The sequence below is a fragment of the Dipodomys spectabilis genome, unplaced genomic scaffold, assembly GCF_019054845.1.
Source record: "Dipodomys spectabilis isolate Male_0828 unplaced genomic scaffold, ASM1905484v1 ptg000490l, whole genome shotgun sequence".
NCBI classification, from domain to species: domain Eukaryota; kingdom Metazoa; phylum Chordata; class Mammalia; order Rodentia; family Heteromyidae; genus Dipodomys; species Dipodomys spectabilis.
The window spans coordinates 296348-323402 of NW_024871167.1; the positions used below are offsets into that span (position 1 = coordinate 296348).

Genomic DNA, 27055 nt, shown 5'->3' on the forward strand with positions numbered 1-27055 from the left:
AGGATGGCCAATAGACACATGAAGAAATGTTCAACATCCCTAGCCATAAAAGAAATGCAAATCAAAACAACATTGAGATATCACCTCACTCCAGTTAGAACAGCAAAAATCAAAAACTCTAACAACAACAGATGCTGGAGGGGATGTGGACAGAAAGGAACCTTACTTCATTGTTGGTGGGAATGTAAACTTGTTCAACCACTTTGGAAAGCAGTATGGAGGTTCCTCAAAAGACTCCATATAGAGCTCCCCAATGACCCAGCAATCCCACTTTTGGGCATTTACCCAAATGACCACAAACAAGGCCACACTAAAGCTACCAGCACAACTATGTTTATTGCAGCATTATTTACCATAGCTAAGATCTGGAACCAACCCAGATGCCCCTCAGTAGATGAATGGATCAAGAAGATGTGGTATATATACACAATGGAATTCTATGCCTCCATCAGAAAGAATGACATTGCCCCATTTGTTAGGAAATGGAAAGCCTTGGAAAAAATTATATTAAGTGAAGTAAGCCAGGCCCAAAGAAACATAGGTCCCATGGTTTCCCTTATTTGCAATATCTAGTATAGGTATGAGTCAAGTGGAAAAAGTCAGAGAATGTGATGTTAGGAAAACGAACCCTCAAATATGTATTTTAATGTTTTTGTTTCATTCATGCATGTGTTTCTAACGCATTTATAGTATTATTTCTTTGTTGCTTTGTATGTCCCTCCCCCACAGTGTAACCCCCGCTTTCACTATATTTGATGTCAGTATAACATGTGGAGGGGACGGGGACAAACAAGTCGTTTAAGTACAAAATGTCATGTCAAAACCAGCTTTACAATGTCGGTGGGGGGGAGGGAGGGGGGGTATGATTGGGTGGGGGTGCGGGGGGGAGGCTGGGAAGGGAGGTGAAGGGTAAACAAAGGAGGAGGCTGCAATGCTTGGTAAGAAATGTATGCATTTTCCTGCCCATGTAATTGTAACCCCTCTGTACAGTATGTTTTCAAATAAAATAAAATAAAATAAAATAAAAAAAGAAATACAGGATACATTCAGAAAGCCTAATTTGAGAAAAATAGGAAGACAAAAGGGCCTGGAGAGGGAAGCCAATGGATTAGCAAATACATTCATCAGAATCCTAGCGGAGAACTTCCCAAATATACAAAAGGTCAGCCCCATCCAGATACAAGAAGCCTTTAGAACCCCAAATAGACCAGACCAGAACAGGTCATCCCACCGCCACAGTATAATCTATACTGGATAAATAGCACTAAAGAAAGAATTCTGAAAGTTGCCAGGGAGAAGAGAACAATCACATATAAATGTAACCCAATCAGAATTACCTCAGACTTCTCAGCAGACACCATAAAAGCAAGGATGGCCTGGAAGGAGGTATGCCAAGCACTAAAGACAAATAACTACCAACCAAGAATGATCTACCAGCTAACCTCTCATTCATAGCAGAAGGACAAATAAAAACCTTCCACAGCAAGGAAAAACTGAAGCAATATATTGCTACCAAACCAGCTCTACAAAAATCCTCAAAGATGTTCTACACATAGAAAGCCAACAAGAGGAATTCCAGGAAGATGGAGGAAGAGAAGCTGGAGGCTAAACAAGCTATCACATAGAAAGCAGTTTTAGTGTTCCAGTGAGCAGTCCTAAGCCAGAGAATCACACCAAGTGTGCCATCACAGGACAGAGAGTTAGGCCAGAGAAGGAAAATTCAGGCTAGGAGACAGATCTGAGCATTTGCCAGCTGCTGTGGCGGCGGCAGTTGTAGCCGCCATACCTGCAACACAGAGAGTCAGGGACAAAGGTGCCAGACGTGGCAGGTGAGCGGATTCTGCTCAACACCAGCAAGAACTGACAAGGAGCAGACATCTTCATCCTGCAATTTGCAGACCAGAGACGACCCAGGAACTAAGACTCCAGCGTGAGTAGAAGCCTGACATCCTCACTCCTTCTCAGGGAGCAGAGGAGGGAAGGCCACCCATCCCTCCCCCACTACCTGAGATCTTCATCTTTGATACTGACAAAGGCCTGGCTGAGCAGCTAGCTCCAACACAGGCCTTGGAAGAAAACAAGAGTCATTTAGCAGGTCACAGGAACCTAATCTGACCTGCTAGGCTCAGCTCCCCACAGGGAAAAGTCACCCAGCTCTGGCCACCAGTCCCAGGAGTGGCTTTCTTCACTGGGTAAACAGAGCCAGAGGCTGCCCCTCCCTACAGCAGCCTTGACAATCAATTGAAATTCAGTAAACATAAACCCTGAGAATGGCTCTAGGCTGGGCTCTGTGAGTTTCTCAGCAGCTAGCTGCTCAGGGAAAAGCTGCTGTTTGCTGAAAGGCCTCAACTCTACTCAGAACCTAGCCTCGTCACAGCATCTCCAAACTAGAGGAAACAGCCATCTCCCTCTTTTGGGATACTCAAAGCAGATCTCCCTCCCATTGAACTAGCTTGTGAGGAGGATCACAAAATCCTGGGTAAAGCAGAGCATTTTTCTGCCTGCTCAAACAAACTGACTTAAGAAACCATCCAAGCCACAGGAAAATCAAACAATACAAGCAGACGAAACTCCAACAAGAGACTGGTTATGGACATAAGGGAGATACAGGATCCTCCCATCCCCCCCCCAAAAAAAATCAAAGAACTCTTTTTTTTTGCACCTTTTATAAAAAAAATTTTCAAAAAATTTTTTTAATTTTTAACTTTAAAAAAGTTTTTGTTTTCTATTAACTTTTTTTCTTCCTCTTATAATTTTTATTTTAGGGGTATATGTGTGTGTGCTTTTTGTGCTTTTTTCTTTAAAAAAATTTTTCTTTCCTTCTCATTCTTTTCACTTTTTCTTCTCTTTCATTCTCCTTTGCGTGACTTAATTGCTGTTCTGCTCATCCTCAGATATACCCATAGTCGATTATTGGACCTTAGCCCCCATTTGTGTACACATTTAATCCAGAAATTTATTACTCAATTTAAAACCTCTTAGACTTAAATTCCTTAATAGAAGTATTACCTCTTTATAGCCATATAATATTTTTTCAAATATTTTATTGGTGTTTTTACTTTTTTTTATATTTTTTATTGTGAAAATACTGTACAGAGGGGTTACAATTACATGGGCAAGATAATGAGTACATTTCTTACCAAGCATTGTAGCCTCCTCCTTTGTTTACCCTTCCCATCCCTTCCCAGCCTCCCCCCAGCCCCCACCCAATCCTCCCCTATATAATATTTTAAGCATATTATTTTTAAGTTTATCACATCTCGTTTCTATCCCTCCCCTTCTCTTATTCTATCCATGTTCTTCTCTGAAAATTACGTTTTCAATTTGCATAATTTTTAAGTGTTGCACTTTTTAATTTTTGTTTTTCTATTTTTTCTTGTCTTTTTTTCTCTCTTTGTGATATCATTCTATCCAACCTATTTTCCGCTTTGAGATTAGGATTTAGTTAACTCTCCCACTGCCTTTCCACATCCCTCTATGCCTACTTTTGCCCACATCTCTCCCTAAACCTAATAATCTCTGTTTGCCAAATTCTTCTTTACAGTTCGTAGCCCATCAACACATAGTTGATTGATGTTCAATAGATATATCTGTTGAACTAGATTGTATGTGCAGACTTTTTTTTGAGGGGTCCGGTCGTGGGGTCTGAACTCAGGGCCTGAGCGCTGTCCCTCAGCTCTTCAGCTCAAGGCTAGCGCCCTACCACTTGAGCCACAGTGCCACTTCCAGCCTTTTTCTTTTTGCTTATGTGGTGCTGAGGAATCGAACCCAGGGCCTCGAGCATGCAAGGCAAGCGCTCTACCACTGAGCCACCTTCCCAGCCCCTGTATCTGCAGACTTTTGACTGTGCAACTACAGACTTTGGTTGATGCTTGCTTTAAGATAGTGTGCTAGCACAAAACTGGTGTTACTTTCATCCCAAATGGGCAGAGCAACCCGGAAAAACACAAGAAAAATGGCAAGTCTGGGTATCTCAAATCCCACTCATGATAATCAGGGGACAGAAAATATAATGAATAATCCAGAAGAGAGTTAACATCATGAAAATGGCAATACTTCCCAAGGCTATCTATAAATTCAGTGGGTTACCTACCAATATCCGAACCTCATTCTTAAAGGAAATAGAAGAAGCAATCCAAAGATTCATATGGAACAATAGGATACCCCAAATAGCAAAAAAAAATTCTTAACAGAAAGAATAGCACTGGAAGAATATCAATTCCAAATTTCAAACTCTACTACAAAGCCATAGTAATCAAAACAGTTTGGTACTGGCACAAGAGCAGAACTGAGAACCAAAGGAATAGAACTGAAGACCCAGAAATGAACTCACAGATCTATAGTCAACTAATCTTTGACAAGGGAGCTAAAGAAATAGAATGGAAGAAAGACAGCTTCGTCAATAAATGGTATTACAAAATTGGTTAAATGCCTGTAGAAAATTAAAGCTAACAAAAAAAAAAGTGAAGAAAGGAAAATTAAAGCTGGATACTTAAATATCACGTTGCACCAGAATCGATTCCAAATGAATCAAAGAATTAATGCTCTACCTCTCTAGCCATAAAAGAAATGCAAATCAAAACAACATTGAGATACCACCTCACCTCTGTTAGAATGGCTATAATCAAGAACACTAATAACAACAGATGCTGGAGGGGATGTGAACAGAAGGGAACACTACTGCATTGTTGGTGGGAGTGTAAACTTGTTCAACCACTTTTGAAAGTAGAATGGAAGTTCCTCAAACGACTTCACATAGAGCTCCCCTGTGACCCAGCAATCCCACTTTTGGGCATTTACCCGAATGATCACAAAAAAGACCATACTAAAGCAAACAGCACAACTATGTTTATTGCAGCATTATTTACCATAGCTAAGATATGGAACCAACCCAGATGCCCCTCAGTAGATGGATGGATCAAGAAAATGTGGTATATATACACAATGGAATTCTGTGCCTCCATCAGAAAGAATGACATCACCCCATTTGTTAGGAAATGGAAAGACTTGGAAAAAAATTGTATTAAGTGAAGAAAGCCAGGCCCAAAGAAACAGAGGTCCCATGGTTTCCCTTATTTGCAATAATTAGTATATGTCTGAGACAAACAGAAAAGGTCAGATAAGTTGATGTTAGGTGAAATGAGCCCCAAAATAAGGGCTCAAATTTTTTTTCTTTCTTGCTATTGTTTCTAACACATTTGTAAGATGATTTCTTTGTTGCTTTGTATGTCCCTCCCCCATGGTATAATCCCTGGTTTCACTGTATTTGATGTTGGTATAATTTGTGGAGGGGAAGGGAAAAAACAAATTGTTTAAATAGGGATACAGGTGGACCCATTGCAACAATGAGATGTACAAAGTAGTTATGTCAAAAAAATGAACTTTATAACTTTGGCACTGGCGGAGGGGGAATGGGAAGGGATGGGAAGGGGAAACATAGGAGGAGGCAACAATGCTTGATAAGAAATGTACTCATCACCTTGCTCATGTAATTGTAACCCCTCTGTACAGTATTTTCACAATTAAAAAAATAAAAGAAAATAAAATAATTTTTAAAAAGATAATGGTAAGCGAAATGAACCCCAAGATATGGACACAGTAGTTTTTTTCTTTCTTGCTATTGTTTTTCACGTATTTATATTGTACCATGAGATTTTTTTTCTTTCTGTGTATGTTCCTCCTCCCCTGTATAACCAATGTTTTCAGTGTATTTGATGGTGGTACCCTGCATCTTGTATATTCTCTACTCTAATGTGGGGAAGGGAAGGAAAAAAACAAAATGCTTAAATAGGGATACAGGTTGACCCATTATAACAATGAGATATACAAGACACTATGTTGAAAAATGAACTTTACAATTTAGGCAATGGTGGGAGTGTAGTTGTGGAGATGGGAGAGAAGGGATGGTAGGGGATAAACAAGGGAGGAGGCAACAATGTTTGACAAGAATTGTACTCATTACCTTGCTCATGGAACTGTAACCCTCTGTACAGCATTTTTACAATTAAAAACGTATTATAAAAAAGAGAAATTGTATGAGATGTGCAAGTCGCTATGTCGAAAAATGAACTTTACAACATTGCGACATTGTGGGGGGGGAGGGGGAGGGAGGTGTTAGATGGGGGATGGGGATGGGAGGAAGTGGGTGGGAGATGGGAAGGATGGGAATAGGAAACAAAGGAGGAGGCAACAATGCTTGACAACAAATGTACTCATTATCTTACTCATGTAATTGTAACCCCTCTGTACGGTATTTTCACAATAAAAAAGAAAGAAATTGGGCTGGGAAGGTGGCTCAGTGGTAGAGCGCTTGCCTTGCATGCATGAGGCCCTGGATTAGATTCCTCAGCACCATATAAGCAAAAAGAAAAAAGCTGGAAGTGGCGCTGTAGCTCAAGTGGTAGAGCGCTAGCCTTGAGCTGAAGAGCTGAGGGACAGCGCCCAGGCCCAGAGTTCCGGCCCCACGACTGGAACCCCCCCCTCCCCAGCCAAAAAAAATGGAATTCTATGCCTCAATCAGAAAGAATGACATGGGCCCATTTGTTAGGAAATGGAGACTTGGAAAAAATTATATTAAGTCAAGTAATCCAAACCCAAAGAAACATAGGTCTCATGGTTTCCCTTGTCTGCAATGTCTAGGACTTGTATAGGAAAATCAGAGCATCAAGGTCAAAGTCTGTGTGCCTATAACCATATAAGGGATGATGTTAAGCAAAATGTACCTCAAGATAAGGACACAAGTGGTTTTTGCTTTCTTGCTATTGTTTTTAATGTACTTATAATGCACTATGTGATTCTTTTGTATGTTCTTCCCGCACGGTATAACCCCTGTTTTCACTGTATTTTATTCCAGTATTCTGCATCTTGTATATACATTTTGTAATTTGGGGAGGGAAAGGGATACAGCAGAATGCTTAAATGGGGATTCAGGTTGACCATTGTGACAACTAGATGTACAGGACACTATGTTGAAAACAAAGTTTAGAAAGTTGGAGGGGGGACAGAGGGAAGAGTAGGGAAGGTGTGGAGGGAAGGGATGGTAGGGGAAAAACAAAGGAGGAGGTAACAATGCTTGATAGGAAATGTACTCATTACCATACTCATATAACTTTAACCACTCTGTACAGTATTTTTACAAGAAAAAGTATAAGTAATTAAAAAGAACTCTAGAAAAGACTAACCGATTTTCATTTCATTGTTTAAAGGACACATGGTGTTAGATGTAAGTATTTTGTTATTGTATGTTTGTGTGTATTGCCTTTGAGGAAGATGGGGGGATAAGGATGAATAAGAATCAGAACAGGATACATAATAAGCACATTCATCTTGTGGAAGGTGAGGTACTGGGCTCTGAACTCATTACCTTGCACTTGCAAAGTAAAGATTTTATCCCTGCTGTCTCACCTCCAGCCTTTTTTCCTTTAGCTAATTGTCAGATAGGGTCTTTGGCTTCGTGCCTAGTCTCACTTCAGCCATGCCTCCCGTATAACAGGGATTACAGGCATAAAGCTTGTTTGTTGGGCTAATCCTAAACTTCTGGTACTCATTCAATCACTTCCAAATAGCTAGGATTATAGGCATGTGCCACCACAAGCATGCCTCGCTATTCCAACCTGTTCAAATGTGAAGACAATAAGAAGAAAAATGACAGACTGGAGTAACTATACGAAGTTCAAAATTTCTATTCTCAAGCTATCATTTATTATTGAAAAAAGGAACTGAATCCATCCCATTGGGACGTGTGGAATGAGATTTTTGTTTCCAGGAGTCTCTCCTCCCCATAGAAGTCTCACCATCTTTCTTTTTTTATTGTGAAAATACTGTACAGAGGGGTTACAATTACATGGGCAAGATAATGAGTACATTTCTTATCAAGCATTTTTTCCTCCTCCTTTGTTTCCCCTTCCCATCTCCCACCCAACCTCTGCACCCCCCCCCCCCCACAAAGTTGTAAAGTTCGTTTTTCGACAGAAGGACTGGTACATCTCATTGTTGCAATGGGTGTACTTGTATCCCTACTTAAACAATTTGTTTTTTACTTTCCCCTGCACAAATTATACCAACATTAAATACAGTGAAAGAAAGACTTATATCCTGGGGGAGGGACATACAAAGCAACTAAGAAATCATCTTATAATTATGTGAGAAATAATCGCATGAAAGAAAAAAATATTTGAATATTTATCTTGGAGTTATTTCACCTCACATCGACTTACCAGACCTTTTCTGTTTGTCTCAGACATATACTAGTTACTGCAAATAAGGGAAACCATGGGACCTATGTTTCTTACTGCATTGCTGGTGGGAGTTTAAACTTGTTCAACCACTTTGGAAAGTAGTACAGAGGTTCCTCAAAAGACTCCACATAGAGCTCCCCTATGACCCAGCAATCCCACTTTTGGGCATTTACCCAAATGATCACAAACAAGTCCATACTAAAGCTACCAGCACAACTATGTTTATTGCAGTATTATTTACCATAGCTAAGATATGGAACCAACCCAGATACTCCTCAGTAGATGAATGGATCAACAAAATGTGGTATATATACACAATGGAATTCTGTGCCTCCATCAGAAAGAATGACATCACCCCATTTGTTAGGAAATGGAAAGACTTGGAAATAATTATATTAAGTGAGTCTCACCATCTTTGTAGCAATTTTCTTCTTCCTCTAACTTCCTGTTCACTAATCTTGGAGATTTCAAACCGGAAGGCAAAAGGCAATTTGGAAACAACTGTAAAAACAGACATTTTTATGTGTTCTCTCTGTACTTTAAACACAAGCATAGATGCTCTAAGTTAAACAAATAAAAAGATAACTCCTATACCCATACTCAAAATTTAACTTAAAATGAAACGTGTGGTAAGATCTAATTCTGTTGCAAAGATGGAAAACTTCATAAGCACATATCGCAATCACAGAAATGAGCTGCCATAAGTCTGTTCTGTTACCTTCTTCAACTTATCAGAAACCAAATACTGGCTTGGTGTCGATAAAAGTGTACTGGCTTGGTCCCTCTCCTTCAACAACATTAATTTTCGTGTGGGTGGTGCAAATTCTATAGGCTTGAGAGTGTCTTCAATGGAAATAAGCTGTTCAAACATACTCTGGTTACTGAGCTCCTTGACTGGATCTATGAGCAATCTCCTCTTTTTTCTTTTCCTTTTCTCAGAAGTGCCTAAATATAAAAAAATAAACTTCTGTGTGATTGGTTGCATAACCTTGCAAAATGATACTCTAGACACCACATATATAAGTTTCTGTAACACACACAAACGTATACACAACATATATAACTGTAGAGTTGCATTGGAAAGTAAATCCTTCTAGTCTTTCAGGAATATCTCCTTTGCATGATTTTTTGTAAGATAGAGTGCTGACCACCCAAGAGCTGTTACATTCTAAGATGTTGTTTGAAAATGCTTCAGAGGGATTTGTTGACTTACTAAGTGGAACCCTGGGCACATGTAGAGCAGAGGCTACACTTAGAGGGAAATGAGCCCATTCAGAGGTAGCTCTATAGTGCCTAAGAGATTTTTTTTTTTTGGTCAGTAATGGGGTTTGAACTCAGGTCCAGGATGCTGAACCTGAGCTCTCTTTGCTCAAGGCTGGTGTTCTACCATGTTGTGCTACCTCCAGTTTTCTGGTGATTAATTGGAGATAAGAGTCTCAAGGCTTTTCCTACCTATGCTGGGTTTGAACAGAATCCTCAGATCTCAGACTACTACCTAGGATTACAAAAAGTCAACATTTCATTAGTCAAGCTGAAAATGCAGAGAATTAGCTATTTCAGATGCAGACCTGTTAATCATACAGAGCCAGTGAGAAAGGGAGTGGGAAAGGGAGCCTGCTTGCTAGAGGTGCTTTGGTGAGAACCTGGAAACATGAGTCAATGGGCTAACTATGTAGTTAGGACAGTTGGTACAACTGCAAACTGATGTAGCTGATGACAGGTAGAGTTCTTTTGCACCTCTTCTCTCGTTTCTTACACATTAATTCTAACATGGCTCAGGACAGACAGGAAAGCCAAGTACATTGACTTTTTGCCAGCCCTGTGGAATAAAGCCTCAAGAGTTTTATTCAGGAGAGCTATTGGACTGCTTTCAGACTTTTACACCTGAGCTTAAAGATGCATGATTCTTATCAATTAACTAATAAAACTAGAATGTTGCTAAAGTATCTAAATCACATTAAGTCCATATTTCCTGTTTACTCCTGGAAACACATTAAAATTCCAGGTGAAATGTTTGGGATTCGCTCTACTGACCTCTCTCATCCTGCCTTGGGTTATATTCGCTTCAGTATCTGCTTATCTCAATCAGATTGGAGCTTTTCCTTTGTGGCCCCACTATCCACTTTTGGAGACTGGCCTCAGACTATGTACAACATGCTGACATTGAACTCTAAATCCTGCTAACTGAGCTGCCCAAAGGCTGAAATTCTCTGGATGTACCTCCATGCTCTTCTCAAAGATGGAAGCCTTTCTTCATTCCTGTGTCTAACACACAGCAATGCCTCAGTAACTTCCTTCAACTAAAGTCAGATTTAATTTTCCAGTTCCCCAAAGTCAATCTGTAATTTGAGCAGGACTGAATATCATGAGTCACCTGAAAGTCATTTCATACCCTTTACCTGACAAATGTTACTGCTATTCTGCCTTCTTTAACACTTACTAAAGTATTTATGTATCTCAGTAGGTAAATAAAGATATCAAAGACAAAATCAAAACATGGAAATGCCACTGACCTGAAATACCAATTGGATGAAGAATGAATCGTTCCTGCTTAGTTGTTAAGGTTGTTGCATCCTTCTTTTCAATCTCTGGGAAGCATATGTCATCTGAATTGAAACACGCTCCATCTGAATAATCTGGTTTTGCTAATGAATGCCATCATAAAAAGAGTAGAAAAACACAGAAATTATGCTGCAAGGTAGACAATTATGTCTGCAGTAAATTAACATGAAAATGAACTGAAAGTTTATACTGTTGTGGTCGTATCTCAGTGTTTAAGTGTCCCGAGTTTAAGAGAGAAAACAAGGCTCAATTATAGTCTGGGAACTGCAGTATTTGATTGAGTCAACTCTTATTGTCCTCTTTGCACCTGCAACATCTAAGAGCAGTGAACACAGTGGTAGCAACTCCAGTACATTACGGATATGAACTTGATATGTCTCCTGGAGAATTTATATTCTGTTGAATCGCTCAGAAATTGGCCATAAAGATCCATGATGAAATATGTGCTAAGTCTTTTTATGTTTCCTGTTACTGTGGTTGTCATTGTTGTCCAGTCCTGAGGCTTGACCTCAGAGCTTGGTCGCTGTCCCTGAGATTTTCCGCTCCAGGCTTGTGTCTTACTACTTGAGCCACAGCAACATTTCCAGTTTTTTCTGTGATTAATTGGAAGTGAGCGTCTCATGGATTTTCCTGCCTGGGCTAGCTAAGAACCATGACTGCCCGATCTCAGCCACCTCTGTAGCTAACATTACAGACATGAGCCACCCATCCTAGCATGTTGTCCATTTCTATTCTTGTCTTAGAATGCAAACAAGCCATCAACGTTGTGAAGAATCACAATGGGTCAACTTATACTTTTAAATAAACCCAGAGGACCTCAACTCATCTGAGGTACTTGTGAGAATTTCAGGCTCCAAGAAATATCCCATTTGCAATTTCTCTCAAAATGTATACTTTCAAACCATATCTTATAATTTTTAAATATGTACCATATGTGTTCAGGATTTGAAAGCCCATATTCTGGGCAGAGTATTTGAACATGCTCTCAAACTCCATCCTGGTTACATATTCTTCAGTGTGAGTGGAACATTCTCAGCACCCAACATCCTTTTCTACATCGTCTAGAGTTAGACTGATTGAGTATGAAGCCTTATCTTCTATTTTTATCTCTCACTATCCTACTCTGCTATTTAGATTTGGATGTTCTCAGGTTTAACTAGAATACTGGGATTTTTCAACTTTACACACAGAGACTTCAACATACTCAATGTACTGTGGTGAGAGTCAAGGGTCAGTGGGAGTTTTCCCTCCAAAGGCATGTCTTCTAGCAGGCAATTCACATTTTCCTTCCACAGAAAGTCTTGAAAAACAGAAATTTTTGTCAAACAAACTTGAACCTTCCATTGGTACACAGAACATTAACATTACTTTATAAAGGGCACTGTGAAGGGATAACTAGGTTTTAATATAAAGTGGAAAATTTTAACAGTATATTAGATGGAAAAAGTTTACCCACTATCTTTCAAATACAGACAAATTTCTCAGATTTTGTTTGACCCTTTCCTTTTCTTTCTTTCCTTCTTTCTTTCTTTCCTTCTTTCTTTCTTTCCTTCCTTCCTTCCTTCCTTCCTTCCTTCCTTCCTTTCTTTCTTTCTTTTCTTGTTGGTTCTGGGGCTTAAACTCTGGGCTTGGGCGCTGGCCCTCAGCTCTTAGATGAAGGCTAGCGCTCTACCACTTGAGCCATAGCACCACTTCCAGTTTTCTGAGTGGTTTATTGGAGGTAAGAGTCTCACAGACTTTCCTGCCCGGCTTGCTTTGAATTGCAATCCTCAGATCTCAGCCTCCTGTATAGCTACGAGTACAGGAATGAGCCACCAGCCTCTGGCTATGTTTGACCCATTTTTATAGTTATATAATACAATAGTAATATAATACAAAAGCAAATATAGAGTGCTAGAGAGGTAATCTTGTACAGGTATTCCACAATTTGTGTCAAAGAAGATTATGTTTATAGGATATACTAAACTCACTCCTCTCCAACAATAATGAATTTGTAAAAAACAGAAAACAAAACACATAAAATGAAAAACAAAAAAAACTTTTAGGCAGTAGTTCCCAAATTCTATGAAAAATTTGTTTCAGTGGATGACTTTCTTTAGGTCCAAACATATCACTGTCTTCTTTGGAGAGTTGTGTGAAGCTTTAGTGGATGTACAGAAAATTGTGTACTTTATTAAGGTGTACAAGACACAGAGAGTGACCTCCAAATTCTATTTTGATATACTCAGCCCACTAATTCATCATCGTGTTCACACTGAATTACTGTATTTCTGTACAACCAAACAGCCTACCTGTCATTGTTTCAGAAGCTCCTTCATCTCCAAATCCATCCCTATTGTTACACATCAAAGACTTTTCTCCAGTGAGGTTTCCAGTACTATGTTCTGATAAAGGGACACTGCAGCTCAGCAATGTATTCCCTTCCACAAAGCTCTGTCCTCTGCGAATCTGAGATCCTTCCCCTAAATAAATATATACATAGATATCATTAAGGCTAAGTGTGTTGTAGAAACCTTTATACTTTAAGAGTTGGAACACCTTTAACTATTATAGCTGACAACTGTTAATAAACTCACAAGAAAATTTATAGGTTTTTGATAATGTATACATATAATTACATATAACAATAAATCTATGGAACATGAAACATTACTTTAAAAGAAAAATGATAATAAGAGCAAAATAAAATGTTTAGAGAGAAACAAACAAAATTCAAGTGACATTTTAAAGAATGGGCTTACAACATTCATTCAATAATAACTTCTTTGCATATGGGATTGTGCAACAGAAGGTACTATTCTATCCCTCATCACAAAAATAAAGGAACACATCACTGAAAGGGTTTTTTATTTCATACAGTTACCACCTTAATAAATGGCATACCCAGGATTTCAACTCATTTTTTTTCTCCTACTAAAAACGTTATACTGATATTCCTGGGCAACAAATATCAGCTGTAGCTTCAGTTTATGCAGATACATGCGAACCCTGGTATATATGTTCACATAGCATCTGTTTGTGTCTACCTAGCCTGAAGCTTCTGGAAGACACAAACTACCTCTTTCAACTGGTAATGCACATGTCCTTGATAGCACCTGGCATAGAGTAGGCATTCAAGAAAGGTAAGTGCACTGGGAAATGAAGCAGATGCTAATACCTGGGACTTACATCCAAAAACAAAGTTTTATATGTGATAATATTTATACAGAAAAATGTCCATGCATTTGATAGTTTGGGCTGTATTGAGACTTGGACTCAGGGTCTTACATACTTGCTAGGCATATTCACTCAAGTAGGGCACTCTAGCACTTGAGCCACATTTCAACTTCTGGTTAGTTTGAGCTAAAAGTCTTCAAGCCTTTCCTCCCTAGGCTGCCTTTGAACCTTCAGCCTTTCAGTGGCTAGGATTAGACGTGAGGCACCTGCTTCTAGATTTGTTAAGTATTACTATTGTATTGTTTTACCACGTAAAATACAACTACAATGACTTATGTCTGGTAATTTTGATTTCTTATATATGATCACCAAAATTCTGTGCTTCCAAAGGTAGAACCTTACCATAATCTTCTTTAAGTGTAATTTCCTCCGGTCTACTTTGGTTTGGAGTAAAGTGTTCAGATGCATCGATAGTACTATAAAGAAATGAATGTTTGAGCAAGCAATAGGAAAAGAACAGTTATTTTGCCACATATTGAAAACATGTAAAACAAAACCAGGTTCATTGCTTAAAAATACAGGAGAGTTTTGCTTTCTCAACAGTATCTTTTGTGAACACATGATTTTAGTATATGATATGCACAAATAGTTTCCACACTGCCAAAGCCAGTGCTGGTTTTCAGTCGTTCTCACACTTGTGTTCACCAACAGCATTCTGGGGAGATGCGCACACTGGCTATGGACTGAAGGCATGCATCCTCCAAATCTGTATGCTAAACATCATCAACAAGGAGATAGTATTCAGCCTTTTTCACATGACAAGGTCATAAGGGCTCTGCAGTCATGAATGGCATTAGTACCCTTAGGATGACTTTCACCTTGTGAGGACACAGAGACAACACTGCCATCTATGACCCGGTAAACACAGGTTCACCAAACACTGCATTTGGTTTTGTATGCCAAGGCTTTAGGGATGCTGTAAACCAAGTACACTTTACTGGGCAATTTATAAGCAATAGAACAATTGTTATGCATAGAGACTGGAGTTTAGGAAGCCCAAGATTAGTGGGCCAGCAGATTCACTGTCTTGTAAGAACCTGTTCCTCATAGAGGGGGCCTTCTTATTATATTCTTAGGACACAGAAAAGGTACAAAAATGACCTCAAGTCTCTCTTCTGAGGGCACTGATCCCATTCAAGAGAACCATTACCAATTAATCATTCTCAAAATCCTCAAATTAAAAAAATACTATTGTCTTACAGACTCGGTTTCCACATCTGAATTGGAGGGAACACAGATGTTCAGGACAAAACCATTAATGGTCCAAAATCACTCTTCCTTGTCTCTCCTTTTAAAATTTGTCATTCCCTGGGTGTCCTAATTTTCTGAGGAGGTAACTCAATCATCATGCCCCCTAATAAGAGTGATCCTTTGCTTCTTTCCCTCATAGCCATATTCATGATCAAATACTGATGGCTCTGCCTTTCACCCACATCCATGGTATGACTGCTACAACCTTCCTAAGATGAATGCTGAGAATTGCTCAGAAAGTCTATCTTCTCCTAGTTGATAATATCTTTTTACAATAATGTTCTCACGGTTTCTCTGCTTCTTTATCATGGTGAACTCAAGTCAGATCTGGCCACACCTCTGTTTTCTATTCAAAACCTGCCTGTGCTTACTTACTTAGTAAAAAAAAAATGTGCCACCATTCCTGTAATGGACCACACATTACCTGGACCTCCTGCTACCTCTATGATCTCATTTTTCTACCACTCAGCTGCTTATTCTCTAAACTACAATCTTACTTGCATTCTTGCCTGAGGACCTCACTACTTGGTTCTACCTGGAACACCTATGCTCCACATAACTAATGAGTCCTTTTAGCTCCTTCAGGCTTCTATAATTACATTAGCAGAAAATCCTTCCTTGGCCATCCTAGTATCTTACTTCCCCTCACATCACATCAAGTATCTGGTCATCCCCCTGGTGGAATGTACATGCACTCGGTTGGTTTTCCTAGTCTTCTGCAATTAAAATATAAAGTCTACAAGGCCAGGAGCTGAGTTTTATTCATGGCTATCTCTTCAATGCTTGAAAGTGCCTGGCATAGGAAAGGCACACAAGGAACTCTTAAAATCAGTGAATCAATCTATCATCAGTGTTGCAAGCTACATGAAGTAAATACAATGGTGTAATTTTGTGGTCACGTATTGTAATTTTATGGTAATTTTTAATCTCTGACAACTACATGTGTTCTTGTATTCTACTTGCCTACATGCAACCTGAACATGAAAACAGCAACATGTCATGAAAATCTAACTGAAGGAGCATCATTTACTTTATGTTATCAGTGTCAAAATCATAAAATTCTTCTTCAAATGTGATAGCAGTGTAAGATGCTTCTAATTCCCCCCTTTGAGAGGTCAATCAGTCCTGAAAAGCATAACAGAAAACAATCAATAGGCAAATATATTGTATAAAATAAGACAATCCCATTAAATCCTTGTTGTCTCCCACTAGACAATTGCTTTCTCTCTTTATCTGGTTTCCCTGTATCCACTCCTGCCCTTCTGCAGTCCATGACACAGCAATGAGCATATCAGTTTTCCAGGGCAAACAGCTGGCAAACTCTGGGTTTAGCAATTTCTCCCATGTAAATTAAATCAAAATTTCCAACCTGGGCCTCTTTAGTCCCACAAACCTATCACGAGCTATTGGAGACCCTCTCCTCCTTGTTCCATTCTAAGTCTACTGGCCATTTGGGTCCCTCAGACTGCCAAGTTTGTCATATAAGCACTTTGTTCCAAAGTTACATCGGCCTCTTATGCTGTTATTTCAGGGACTATTTTGGTGCCTGGATATTTTTACATCTGCGATGCTGAGTGAGCTAAAATGGTATCTTCCCCTCAGAAAGGATTTCCCAGCAGTTATATGTAAACTGAATTTGTCAAAGGAAGGAAACTTGTCTTGGTAGTGCACACATGTCATTTCAGCTATAATGAGGATCCTAAAACATACAGATTGTAGTCCACGTCTATGCCGAGGCAGGGAATGAGATCCTATCCCAGCATGAGCAGTGCTGGACAAAGGGCTGATAGCATGGATGAGTTCTCAAGTACCGGCCTAGCAAAGCCTAAGGGTTCAAACCGCAGTGGTGCCAACAAAACAGAGGTTCAGCAAATGAGTATAACAAAGATACTTGAAGTCTGGTGATAGGAAAAGACTGATGTCTAAATCACCACAATAAATGGAAGAAAAATGATAAATATCCACAAAGTGGAATAGATGATATCTATGTATATTAAAATCTGAAAGCACTATAGTTGAAACACATGAACATAGTACTTTGGAAGGCTTAGGAATTCTGATAAGAACATTTCAAAAATAGCAGACAATTTAGAAAAAGGACAATTCTAAACAGACTGGCAATCACACTATTTCTAACAGGTCCTGTAAAAGCAAGAACAAATGAGAAGTTAAAGGCATCAGTAAAAGCAGAGTATTTGATCCTTACAAGCATACAGTATGCTTAAGTATACTTGCAACATGCACACAGATAAAACAAGTTTTGGACAGCATCACCTTTCACACACATATGGGAAAGGAACAAGGGAGAGAATGTAATTTGTCCTTAACCATCGATACTGAAACTCCATCAAAATGAAGCTCACATCCACTTAACTCATCTGAAACTACACCATGCTGTCAGTTATAAGAGCACAGACCTGCAAAATGCTAAAGAAACCAGGAAGAATGAGACAAATTGAAACAGCATGTTTACCTGGGGAAAATGTCTTATTCATTTTAACAATTGCTTCACTGCAATCTTCCAAAAGATACTTCACCATCCTCTTATAGATTCGAACAACTCCCAAAAGAAGATGTCCCGAAGTTCGAAGTGCAAACTTCACCTTTTGATAATATACAACATATTAGAAGAATAAAAATTAGGTTCATAAATCCTACTCTAAAAAGCACCTTGCAGGTTTTTGAAAAAAATCTAAAACCACTTAGCTTAGCTTTTACCTAAAGTTGTAAAAATAAAAAAGTGAACATTCTTTATATTAGTCAACAAACTTAGTAAGACATTGCATCTAAGGGAAGTATGCTATTATTAACATTAAGGAAAGAACATCAACTCTGCAATAAGAAACCTGGGTAAATTGCAAAAGGTGAGTCACTACGCCTTATTCAAATTCAGTTCAACAAAAATGTCTACAAGTATTATATATTTACATTGTGCCAATAAGGCCACAACAGCTTTCCATATATTAATTTAATTGTAATAATGTCTATTCACAGGGAGAAACCTAGGCTCATACATCTGAGAAATGATGTATGAGCTAAATATCAATTTGAACAACACATATATTCATCTTGTTAATCACCAAACTTAACTGAGTTTAGCTTAAGGCTTACTGTGCAGATTAAACATACACACACACACAAAGACACACACACACACACACACACACACACACACACACACACACACACAAAACTAACCAATATAAAGTCTAGCACTGTGACCAACAAATAGCCTCTCAACTCTAATTGAAAATGTATGTCATATAGTTAACTTGGAAGATGTTAGTATGCTTAAAGGGAATTCTATTAGATACTTTTAAATTTTTAATGATGAAAAAGTAAAAAGAACAAGAGTAAAAGAAGGAACAGCTAACACAAGGCAAAACAAAAGAAATGTACATATCACCCAATGTAGAAGAAATAACTGTATTGTCAAAGCTCATAGAAATCATCAAAGTTATAGACCATGACAGAAAATTTGACCCATTAAAGCTAGAATGTGTTTGTGACTTTAACTAAGCATCACTATCCCACAATACAGTGAAATATGGGAAATTATGCCATCGCTTAAACACAATACAGAATTTGAAAAAAAATGATTTTAACGAAAAAAGTATTTTACTTTTTATACAATAGCTTCACGTCATTTTGCTCCTAATAGATGCTTTTCTATTCTACACAACCATTTTTCATAAGAAATCATTATCAGGTACTGGCTATGCACAACTTATTTTATTAGGGAAGTATATAAAGCAATACAAAACATAGAGCATAGTCTTTGTTCCTCAGAGTCAAGTTTATTCTTGCTAAGTATATAAAACAATTGTGCACTAAAGTTAATTATCATTTGTTCATGTTCACACAAAAGATGGTAAGGAAATAAAAGCAATCATTTGAAAAGTAAAACTGTCTCAGAAATATACTTCCTGATACAAACGAATTGTAACGGCTTGCCTCTTTGAGTACTCAGGCTGAATGAACATATACTAACATTTCTCATAAGTTACATCAGTTACATACCTTCTGTGAAATAATTTTTCCAATGGTTTTCTGTATATTACATTTGAATACTTGATCCTTGGTGAGCTTCTTCTCCCAGTGAGCTGCCAGCCATACTTTGGCCAATGGCACACGCTTACTCAAAAGTGCATGGGCATAGAACATGTTGCCTTTAGTCGTATATTTAAGGAAGTGGAGAAAACAGAAAACAATGCTTAAAAGTTCACAACTAGAGTTTGTAGTGGTATTCTGATACAAGCGGAAACACCAGTGATCATAGAGTATAATCGCCTACTTTAAAATATTGTTCAACGAAAAAAATACAGTTTTTTGGGTCGTGGGCCTTGAACTCTGGCCCTGGGCTCTGGCTCTGAGCTCTTGAGGTCAGCACTCTACCACTTGAGCCTCAGCCCCACTTCCGGTTTTCTGGTGGTTTGTTGGCAGTAAGAGTGTCACCGACTTTCCAGCCCGGGCTGGCTTTGAACTGTGATCCTCCCATCTCAGCTTCTCAGCCTCCTGAGTAGCTAGGGTTACAGGGGTGAGCCTCCAGAGCCCAGCAAAAACTATTTTCTTGTGAAAAGGAGAGAACCATATTTAGAATGAGGGTGCAACTCCACTCCCCCACCAGGTGCACCTTTCAGCGCCGCTAGCTTAAAGACCCACAGTGTAGGGGGGGCAGGTGGATACCGCCCCCCTCCCCCTCTAGGTACATGTGCCCCCACCCCTAGCCTGAACACCTGCAGTGGGGAAAAGGCGCGTGCTGCTCCCTTCCCCCACTCCATGCACATGCCCCCTCCACTAGCCTGCACACACGCGGTGGCGGGAAGGAGAGCGGAACTCCCCACCCCCATCGAGTCCACCTCCTCTCCCTTAGCCTGAAGTCCTGCCATGGATGGGAAGGTGGGCACCGCTCCCCTCCCCGACCCATTCCACATCCCTTCTACCCTAGTCTGAAGACCTCCAGTGGGTGGGAAGGTGGGCGCCGCTCTGCTCCCTTCCCCTACCAAGCGCACCTCCCCCATCCCGTAGGCTGAACCCCGGAAAAAGTGTGAGGGAAGGTTGGCGCCACTCCCTTCCACCAAAGCCTACCCCAACCCCCATCATCCTTCTGCTACCCTGAAGACCTCCAGTGCATGGGAGGGTGGGCAGCAAAGTCCGCATCACCAAACCCGGTACCCCCCACCCTCTGCTAGCATGAAGGCCACCAGTGGTGTCTCTGCCACCGGTGGGGGTGCGGGCGGCAAAGTCCCCACCACCAAGCCCCTCCCCGCCCCCGCCAGCCGGTGGTAGCTAGCTAGGTAGCCTGAAGACTTGTGGCGGGTGGGAAGGTGGGTTGCGCTCCCACCCGACCAAGACCCCTTCCCCTTGCACCCATGAGGCCTACATTCCACACCGGATCTCAGGAGGAGTGCTAAGGAAGAGACGCCACTGCAGCCAGCCAAGTCCCCGCCAGGAAGGACAATCTGTGCAGGGAGAGATTTTATAACGAGACTAACGTGGGGGGAGTGGTGTGGTGTGGACCCGTGGGGTACCATGGGAAGGGGGCTGGCAGCACCTACAGGGGGTGGGCACCACAGTGAGGAGGCGATGCACTGTGGGGACTGGGAAAGGCACCACGACCAGGGGGCGGGCATCCATAACATACAGGGGGTGGAGACCAAGGGGAGGGGGAAGGTCAGCACCGAGAGAGGCCGGCATTTGGTGCACGGGGCGGGCAACGCGTGCAGGGTCAGGCCGCATGGCAGTGGGAGCAGCACCATGGGGAGGTGGGAAGGGCAGCAGAAGGAAGGGGCAGGCATCAGCTGCACCGAGAAACATGGAGTGGAGGAAGGGCAGCACATGGAGTGAGTGAAGCACCATGACAAAGGGAAAGCACGGGGTGGGAAGGGCAGCAGAAGGAGGGGGTGAGGCGCCATGGGGAAAGACAGCACCCGGAAAGGGGCAGAGTAGCACAGGAAAGGGGTAGGGCACCATGGGGAAGGGGAAGGGCAGCATGTGGAAGGGGCGGGGCACCCTGGGGATTGGGAAGGGCAGCAGGAAGAGGTGGCGAACATGATGTCGATGGGTGGGGGCACGGCGGGGTGGGGAAATGGGAGCACGGGGAAGGGGTCGGGCAACCCAAGGGACAGTAAGGCATCAGGAGGCAGGGCCTTGGGCACCCGGGTTCTACTGTAAAGCTGGAGAGACATACTTATCCTCTCGAAACAGACCAGGATCCGTCTATTGAAGCAAGGCAAGGACAGGGCACTGCCTTACAAACTCACCATCCTTGCCACATTTCCTAGCATCCTTGTGACATAGTATTCTCACTTCCCTGTAATTAGATAGAGGTCCCAGGAGAAAGTTTTAATTTCCTTGAGCCTCAGCTTATCTCACTGGTGAAATGAAAATGACGGTAATAAAAATGCTGGAAGCAGGGTGCCTGTGGTTCTTACCTACTCAGGAGGCTGAGATCTGAGGTTCACAGAATAAAGCCGGCCAGGGCAACAAAGGCTGTTAGAATGGTGACTAGAGTTAATCACCAAAGCGGCAAAAGTAAAGCTGTTGCTTTAGTGGTAGATTGCCAGGCTTGATAATTAAAGCTCAAGCACCAGGCATCCAGGCCCTATGTTCAAGCCCCAGGACCAACAGCAAACAAAGTGCCTCTACCTTCAATCATTGTAAGAAAAGAGATGATAGTTACCAAGAACCTATATTAGGTTCTTCATGAAAATTGTGTATTAGCATTCTTCAATATGGCATTCACATCCTTTTGCCCTTTGGGGTTAGTAATTGCTTTCCAGCCTGCAATACCAAAGTTTTCAATACATAAGGCAGTTTATACCAGCTAACAACAATCATAAAAGAGAATAAGGATTGAAATCTAGTTAATTCCTTTGAGCTTATTAAGGATCAAACACGAACCCTTCTGTATGACAAGCAAGAACTTTACAACTGAGATACAACCCTAAATCCAAAATTAAGTATTTTTTGGTGAGTCTGAGGCAGGCACTTAACACAGAGTGCCTGTTTTGCAGGTCCAAATGTAAGAAAGCCCCTGTGAAGCCAGGTAGGTGCTGGTGGATTATGTCTATAATCCTAGCTACTCAGGAGGCTGAGATCAGAGGGTTATGGTTCAAAGCCATACTGGTCAAGAAAGTCCATGATAGTCCTATCTCTAATTAACTAGTAAATCCAGAAGTGCCCCTGTGGCTCAAGTGGTAGACAGCGAGGTTTCAGCAAAATAAGCTAAGGGACAGCAAAACTGAGCCCTGAGGTCAAAAAATCAAAGTAAGCCTGTGTCTGGTAAAGCACACCTGTAATCCTAGCTACTCAGGAGGCTGAAATCTGAGAATTGTGGTTCAAAGCCACACCAGGAACAAAAGCCTTTGAGACTCTTACCTTGACTAAATTAACAAACGTTCTAGAAGAGAAGCTGTGGCTCAGGTGGTAGAGCACTAACCTTGAGGTAAAACACAATGCAGGCCTTGAGTTCAAGCCCCAGGACCAGGATAAAAATGCAAAGAAAAGAAGAACAAGAGAAAGAAGAGGAAAGAAAAAAGAGAAGAAAAATATCACAATGGTACCTAGAGATACTCAAGGCAGTTTCTAGCCTCGTTTCACTGATTAAAACCAAGTGTCTCCCAAAAGCCCATGACTCTAGCTCTATCAACACAGCTTCTGGGAGCTCATAGCACATTGTGTGCCTCTGACAGGCTTTGGGAACATCAGCCTTGAGATCAGCACCAAATGCAGAAATGGTGAGTACACAGCTCAACGCTACATAGGCCAATGGCATGGGTTTTCAACTGGGGACCAACATCCCAGTCACTGCTTCACAGAGTAGTAAACTTGTTCTGCTGGAAGAAGCCCAATAGAAAGCACATAAGCATTCTGGAGGCTCCTGTGCTGGGAAAGCTTGCTATGCAGCCACAGAGAGTCTAAAGACTCTAGGGCATATGAATTTGAATGGTATTCCCATAACAATTTACACCCATATTCTCCTAACATAAGAAGACACACACACACACACACACACACACACACACACACACACACATTGTGGATATGCCTCTTTATTGCTATTATGAGTAGAGAGGATAAAACGGTTGTAGTGTCAGCATGTAGGCCAAGTGTAGAAGGCACTAGAAGAACCCATCTGCCTCTGATTCCTGGAGAAGATGGCACTCTAGGGCTCTTCCAGCCACATGGGGAAGATAATGCCTCAGTTGTCACTGTCACTACTCTTCTCACGGCTTCTGGTCATTCTTGTCACAGTTTTTCTATGTTTGACTCTCCTATTTCGAAACCAAATCTGCAAGTAGAGTGAAGAATCATAGGTTTACTATAATGAGCAGTGAATATAATAAAGGAGAAAGCCTATCATGCAACTTTATCAGGCCCTGAGAGTTGAACTTGCTCAAGGTAACTCTTCTGTCAATGCTTTAATCTCTCGCTGGGGAACAAGGGTAGCTCAGTGCTGGGACACATGGCTAGTATATGTAGAGCCAAAGGGTAAATCCCCAACACCATAAACAACAGCAAAGACTCTGTAAAGATCAACACACCCCCTTCTTCAGGTCATACAAAGTGAGCACCCACTTTGTGCCATGTGTGGGAACATGCTTACGTTGGGTGAGGGAAGTGAATAAATTCGCTGATAAATTTACATAAGCTGTAGTCTGACATAACATTTTGAAATATATTGAGATTTCAAAGCACAGCTGTAGAATCCTCTATGAAGTACAAATTGTCACTGGACCAAAATTTACTCATTTATATTTAAAGTATATTTAAAAAATGGTAACTTATGTTTTGAAATCCAGAGTTCACCCACTCTCTTCATAGGTTTACAATTTGAAAGTCAGTGCTTTCCAGATGCAGTTTCACCGCCAACTTTCAGATTTTGAGACTTATTTGAATGAATCCACGCAAAGTATTCCTAACTTCTGTATGTTTCTTAAGGAGAGTTTTCTGAGCACTGTCCATCAAATAGCAAGAATTATTTCTGTGCAGGTAATGGCAGTGATGGAAAAAAACTAAACTGTCAAAAACTCACTCATGTTTAAAATAACAGTACTGGTGCTGCTCTGTCACAAAAAAGAACATGTCAAGTTAAATAATTTTTATTTACTTTTATATAGGAATATATGGCGCATTTACTGTTTGTTATTTATGCATGCGATTTTATTCCATCATTTCATTTGAGAAAAGTCTCAAACTCCCACAAATACCAGTGATGACAGTGGTTCCAGCTCTTGGCTTCAGCGGCAGGAAGAAACCAAGCAGTGCTAGGTTCTAGTGGAGGTGGTGTGGCAGCAATATGGTCAAAACCAGTTTCACATGTGGAACTCTCCACTGCCATGCCTTTTTCCCAGGACCACGATGAGCCAGAGGGTGAGAGGCTGAGGAGCAGCAGCTAGCAGCCCGAACTAACTCCCACAGCCAGGGCAAACCAGCTCCCTTTTGGGGGGACATCACACTATGACGCACTCCTCTTTTGGCAGTATCCCACCTGCCCCTGCTGCCATCGTCCTCTTCCACTCTAACTTTGGGGATTTGTCCTTTGTCATTTGGCCTTTTCATTGGGTAATCACATGCGCTCCACTTAGAAAAGAATGAGAGGCTGGAGTTTGCAGAGTCCTCTGTCCATCAAAGCATTCTAAAATCCAGTAACTTTTTGCCAGAAGAAAATACTGTTAGGGAAGTGCTGCTGTGGCTCAAATGGTACATTGCTTGCCATCATCATCATCATCATCATCAATAACAACAACAACAAAGGCTCAGGGACAGTGCCCAGGCCCTGAGTTGAAAACACAGGACCGGCAAAATTAAAAAAGAAAATCTATACAAATAAATGCAAGTGAAAGGTCTCAGAAATCAGGCAAGTGAGCAAGCAAGCAAGCAAGGACTGTTAGGAGGCTGAAATCCCAACAACAGAAAAAGCTAGACTACACAGAAAAAGGTGTGAGACTTCATCTCCAAAATATCCAGAAAAGGCAAGGCTGGAGATGTGGCTCATGTAATTTTCTGCCTCTGCTTCTGAAATAGCTGGAACACAGACATGTGCTGCCACACCCAGCCAGACTCTCAGGAATTTTACATTCTGGCTCCCTCCCATAAAGAGAAAAGAAAAGAAAGAACTGTTAAACTATATCAACTTGAAACTGCCTAGGAAAAAGCTGCTTCGGTTCTGAACCAGATTTCTGTTGACTGACTTTAAAATGTTCGCTTCACATGTACTGACCTTCACTCTCTCATCAGACTCGTTGATGTATTTTGCAAGCTGGTTCCTGTGGAGACAAAACCAAAAATGTTCATGGCCCCTGTTATTGGTGAAATGACATCTAAACTGTCCATCCTATGCATTGTTTATAGGCATGGCACATCTTGGCAAGTCCCAAGTGTAGTTTGCTGTAATTCTGAGAACTCATACTTCTTGAGAAATGATTTCAATTCGTCACAAAACTGCTGGTAGCTTTAAACCTGGAGAGTCAGGATTGGAATTGCTAAAATATTACCTTTCTATTTATTTCCTTGCTTTCTATTTATTTTTGCATTTTGTTTCTGAGTTGTCCCAGGCTATCCCCAAACATGAGCCATAGGGCTGGGAAGGAGGCTCAGTAGTAGAGTGCTTGCCTTGCATGCATGAGGCCCTGCGTTCGATTCCTCAGCACCACATAAGCAGAAAAAGCCGAAAGTGGCGCTGTAGCTCAAGTGGTAGAGTGCCAGCCTTGAGCTGAAGAGCTGAGGGACAGTGCCCAGGCCTAGAGTTCAAGCCCCATCACTTTCAAACAAAACACAACAAAACAAAAACCATGAGCCATAGACCAAGATGGCCTAGAATGTGTTACACCATCGTCTCAGATAGGGGCATGTGCCCCCATCACCAGCACAACTCCACAGTAAAAAGGGCAAAAAGCTAAGGTGAACAAATTGAATGAAATTTAAACTCTACAGGAATGCTCAAGACTGTAGCTATGTGACTGGATCTTACACACAGAGGCAATAAAAGTGAAACAAAAATTAGAATGCATCAAAAGTGAAAACTTCTACCAAAGATATTAAGGGAAGCATACAATTAGTGATATTCTTTTCAAATCAGCTAGATACTAGGGGGTCATGGTTGTAGTTGTAGACACACAAGAGGCTGAGACCTGAAGGATTCAGTTTAAAGCTAACCTGGATGGAAAAGTCCTGGGCAAAACAGCACTGAGAACATCTCTAATTAACCAGCAAAATGCTAGTCTGGAAGTGTGATTGAAGTGGCAGAGCATTAGGCACAAGAGAAAAAAAAAAATCTTAGTGAGATCTGACAAGTCCCAGCAAAATACATACATACAACCTAAAAGAATAAGTAACAGGTAAGTATATAAACTGCTAGTCCTACAACAGATAAGGGGTTCCCAAATCACTAACCCAACAGTGCCCCCCCAAGCCCCACACACAGTTGGATTTACCAGCTCTCACAAGCAAAAGAAACCCAAAGCAATGCCTGCTAGTCATCTCCTAGGCGTGTTACCAGTCTATACCGTATGTCCATACTAATTTAGCACCCAAGGCATTCTTCCCAGGCCCAGGACCAAGGAAGGCAAAACCGCTAGTGGGTTGGGATAAACGCGGGAAAATCGGGGAAAAGAGATGGGCAATGGCCGAGAGCAATGGAGGTCCAGTACCACTCTGAGCAACCACTGACCTTGTGGAGGCATCAGGATAGTGACTCTCTTGGAAAAGTTTTTCCATTTCCTCCAGCTGCCAAGGCAAGAACTTGCGAATTTCCCTGCGCTGGCGCTGCGGAGTCACGGTGGCAC

At 41.1% G+C, this 27055-nt stretch overlaps 1 protein-coding gene across 1 annotated transcript in view; it reads right to left on the reverse strand.

Moving 5' to 3' along the window:
* The window catches only part of LOC122098741 (double-strand-break repair protein rad21-like protein 1), a 28661-nt gene extending 9231 nt beyond the window's left edge, over window positions 1–19430 (reverse strand). Inside the window, exons 1-8 of the mRNA XM_042669175.1 lie at window positions 19287–19430; window positions 17740–17869; window positions 17304–17322; window positions 16297–16371; window positions 14325–14431; window positions 13091–13261; window positions 10751–10882; window positions 8956–9182 (exon numbers count right to left, since the gene is read on the reverse strand). Coding sequence (XP_042525109.1) covers window positions 8956–9182; window positions 10751–10882; window positions 13091–13261; window positions 14325–14431; window positions 16297–16371; window positions 17304–17322; window positions 17740–17869; window positions 19287–19430 — 1005 coding nt within the window. The remainder of the gene's footprint in view (window positions 1–8955; window positions 9183–10750; window positions 10883–13090; window positions 13262–14324; window positions 14432–16296; window positions 16372–17303; window positions 17323–17739; window positions 17870–19286) is intronic.
* Window positions 19431–27055: the final 7625 nt, after the last annotated feature.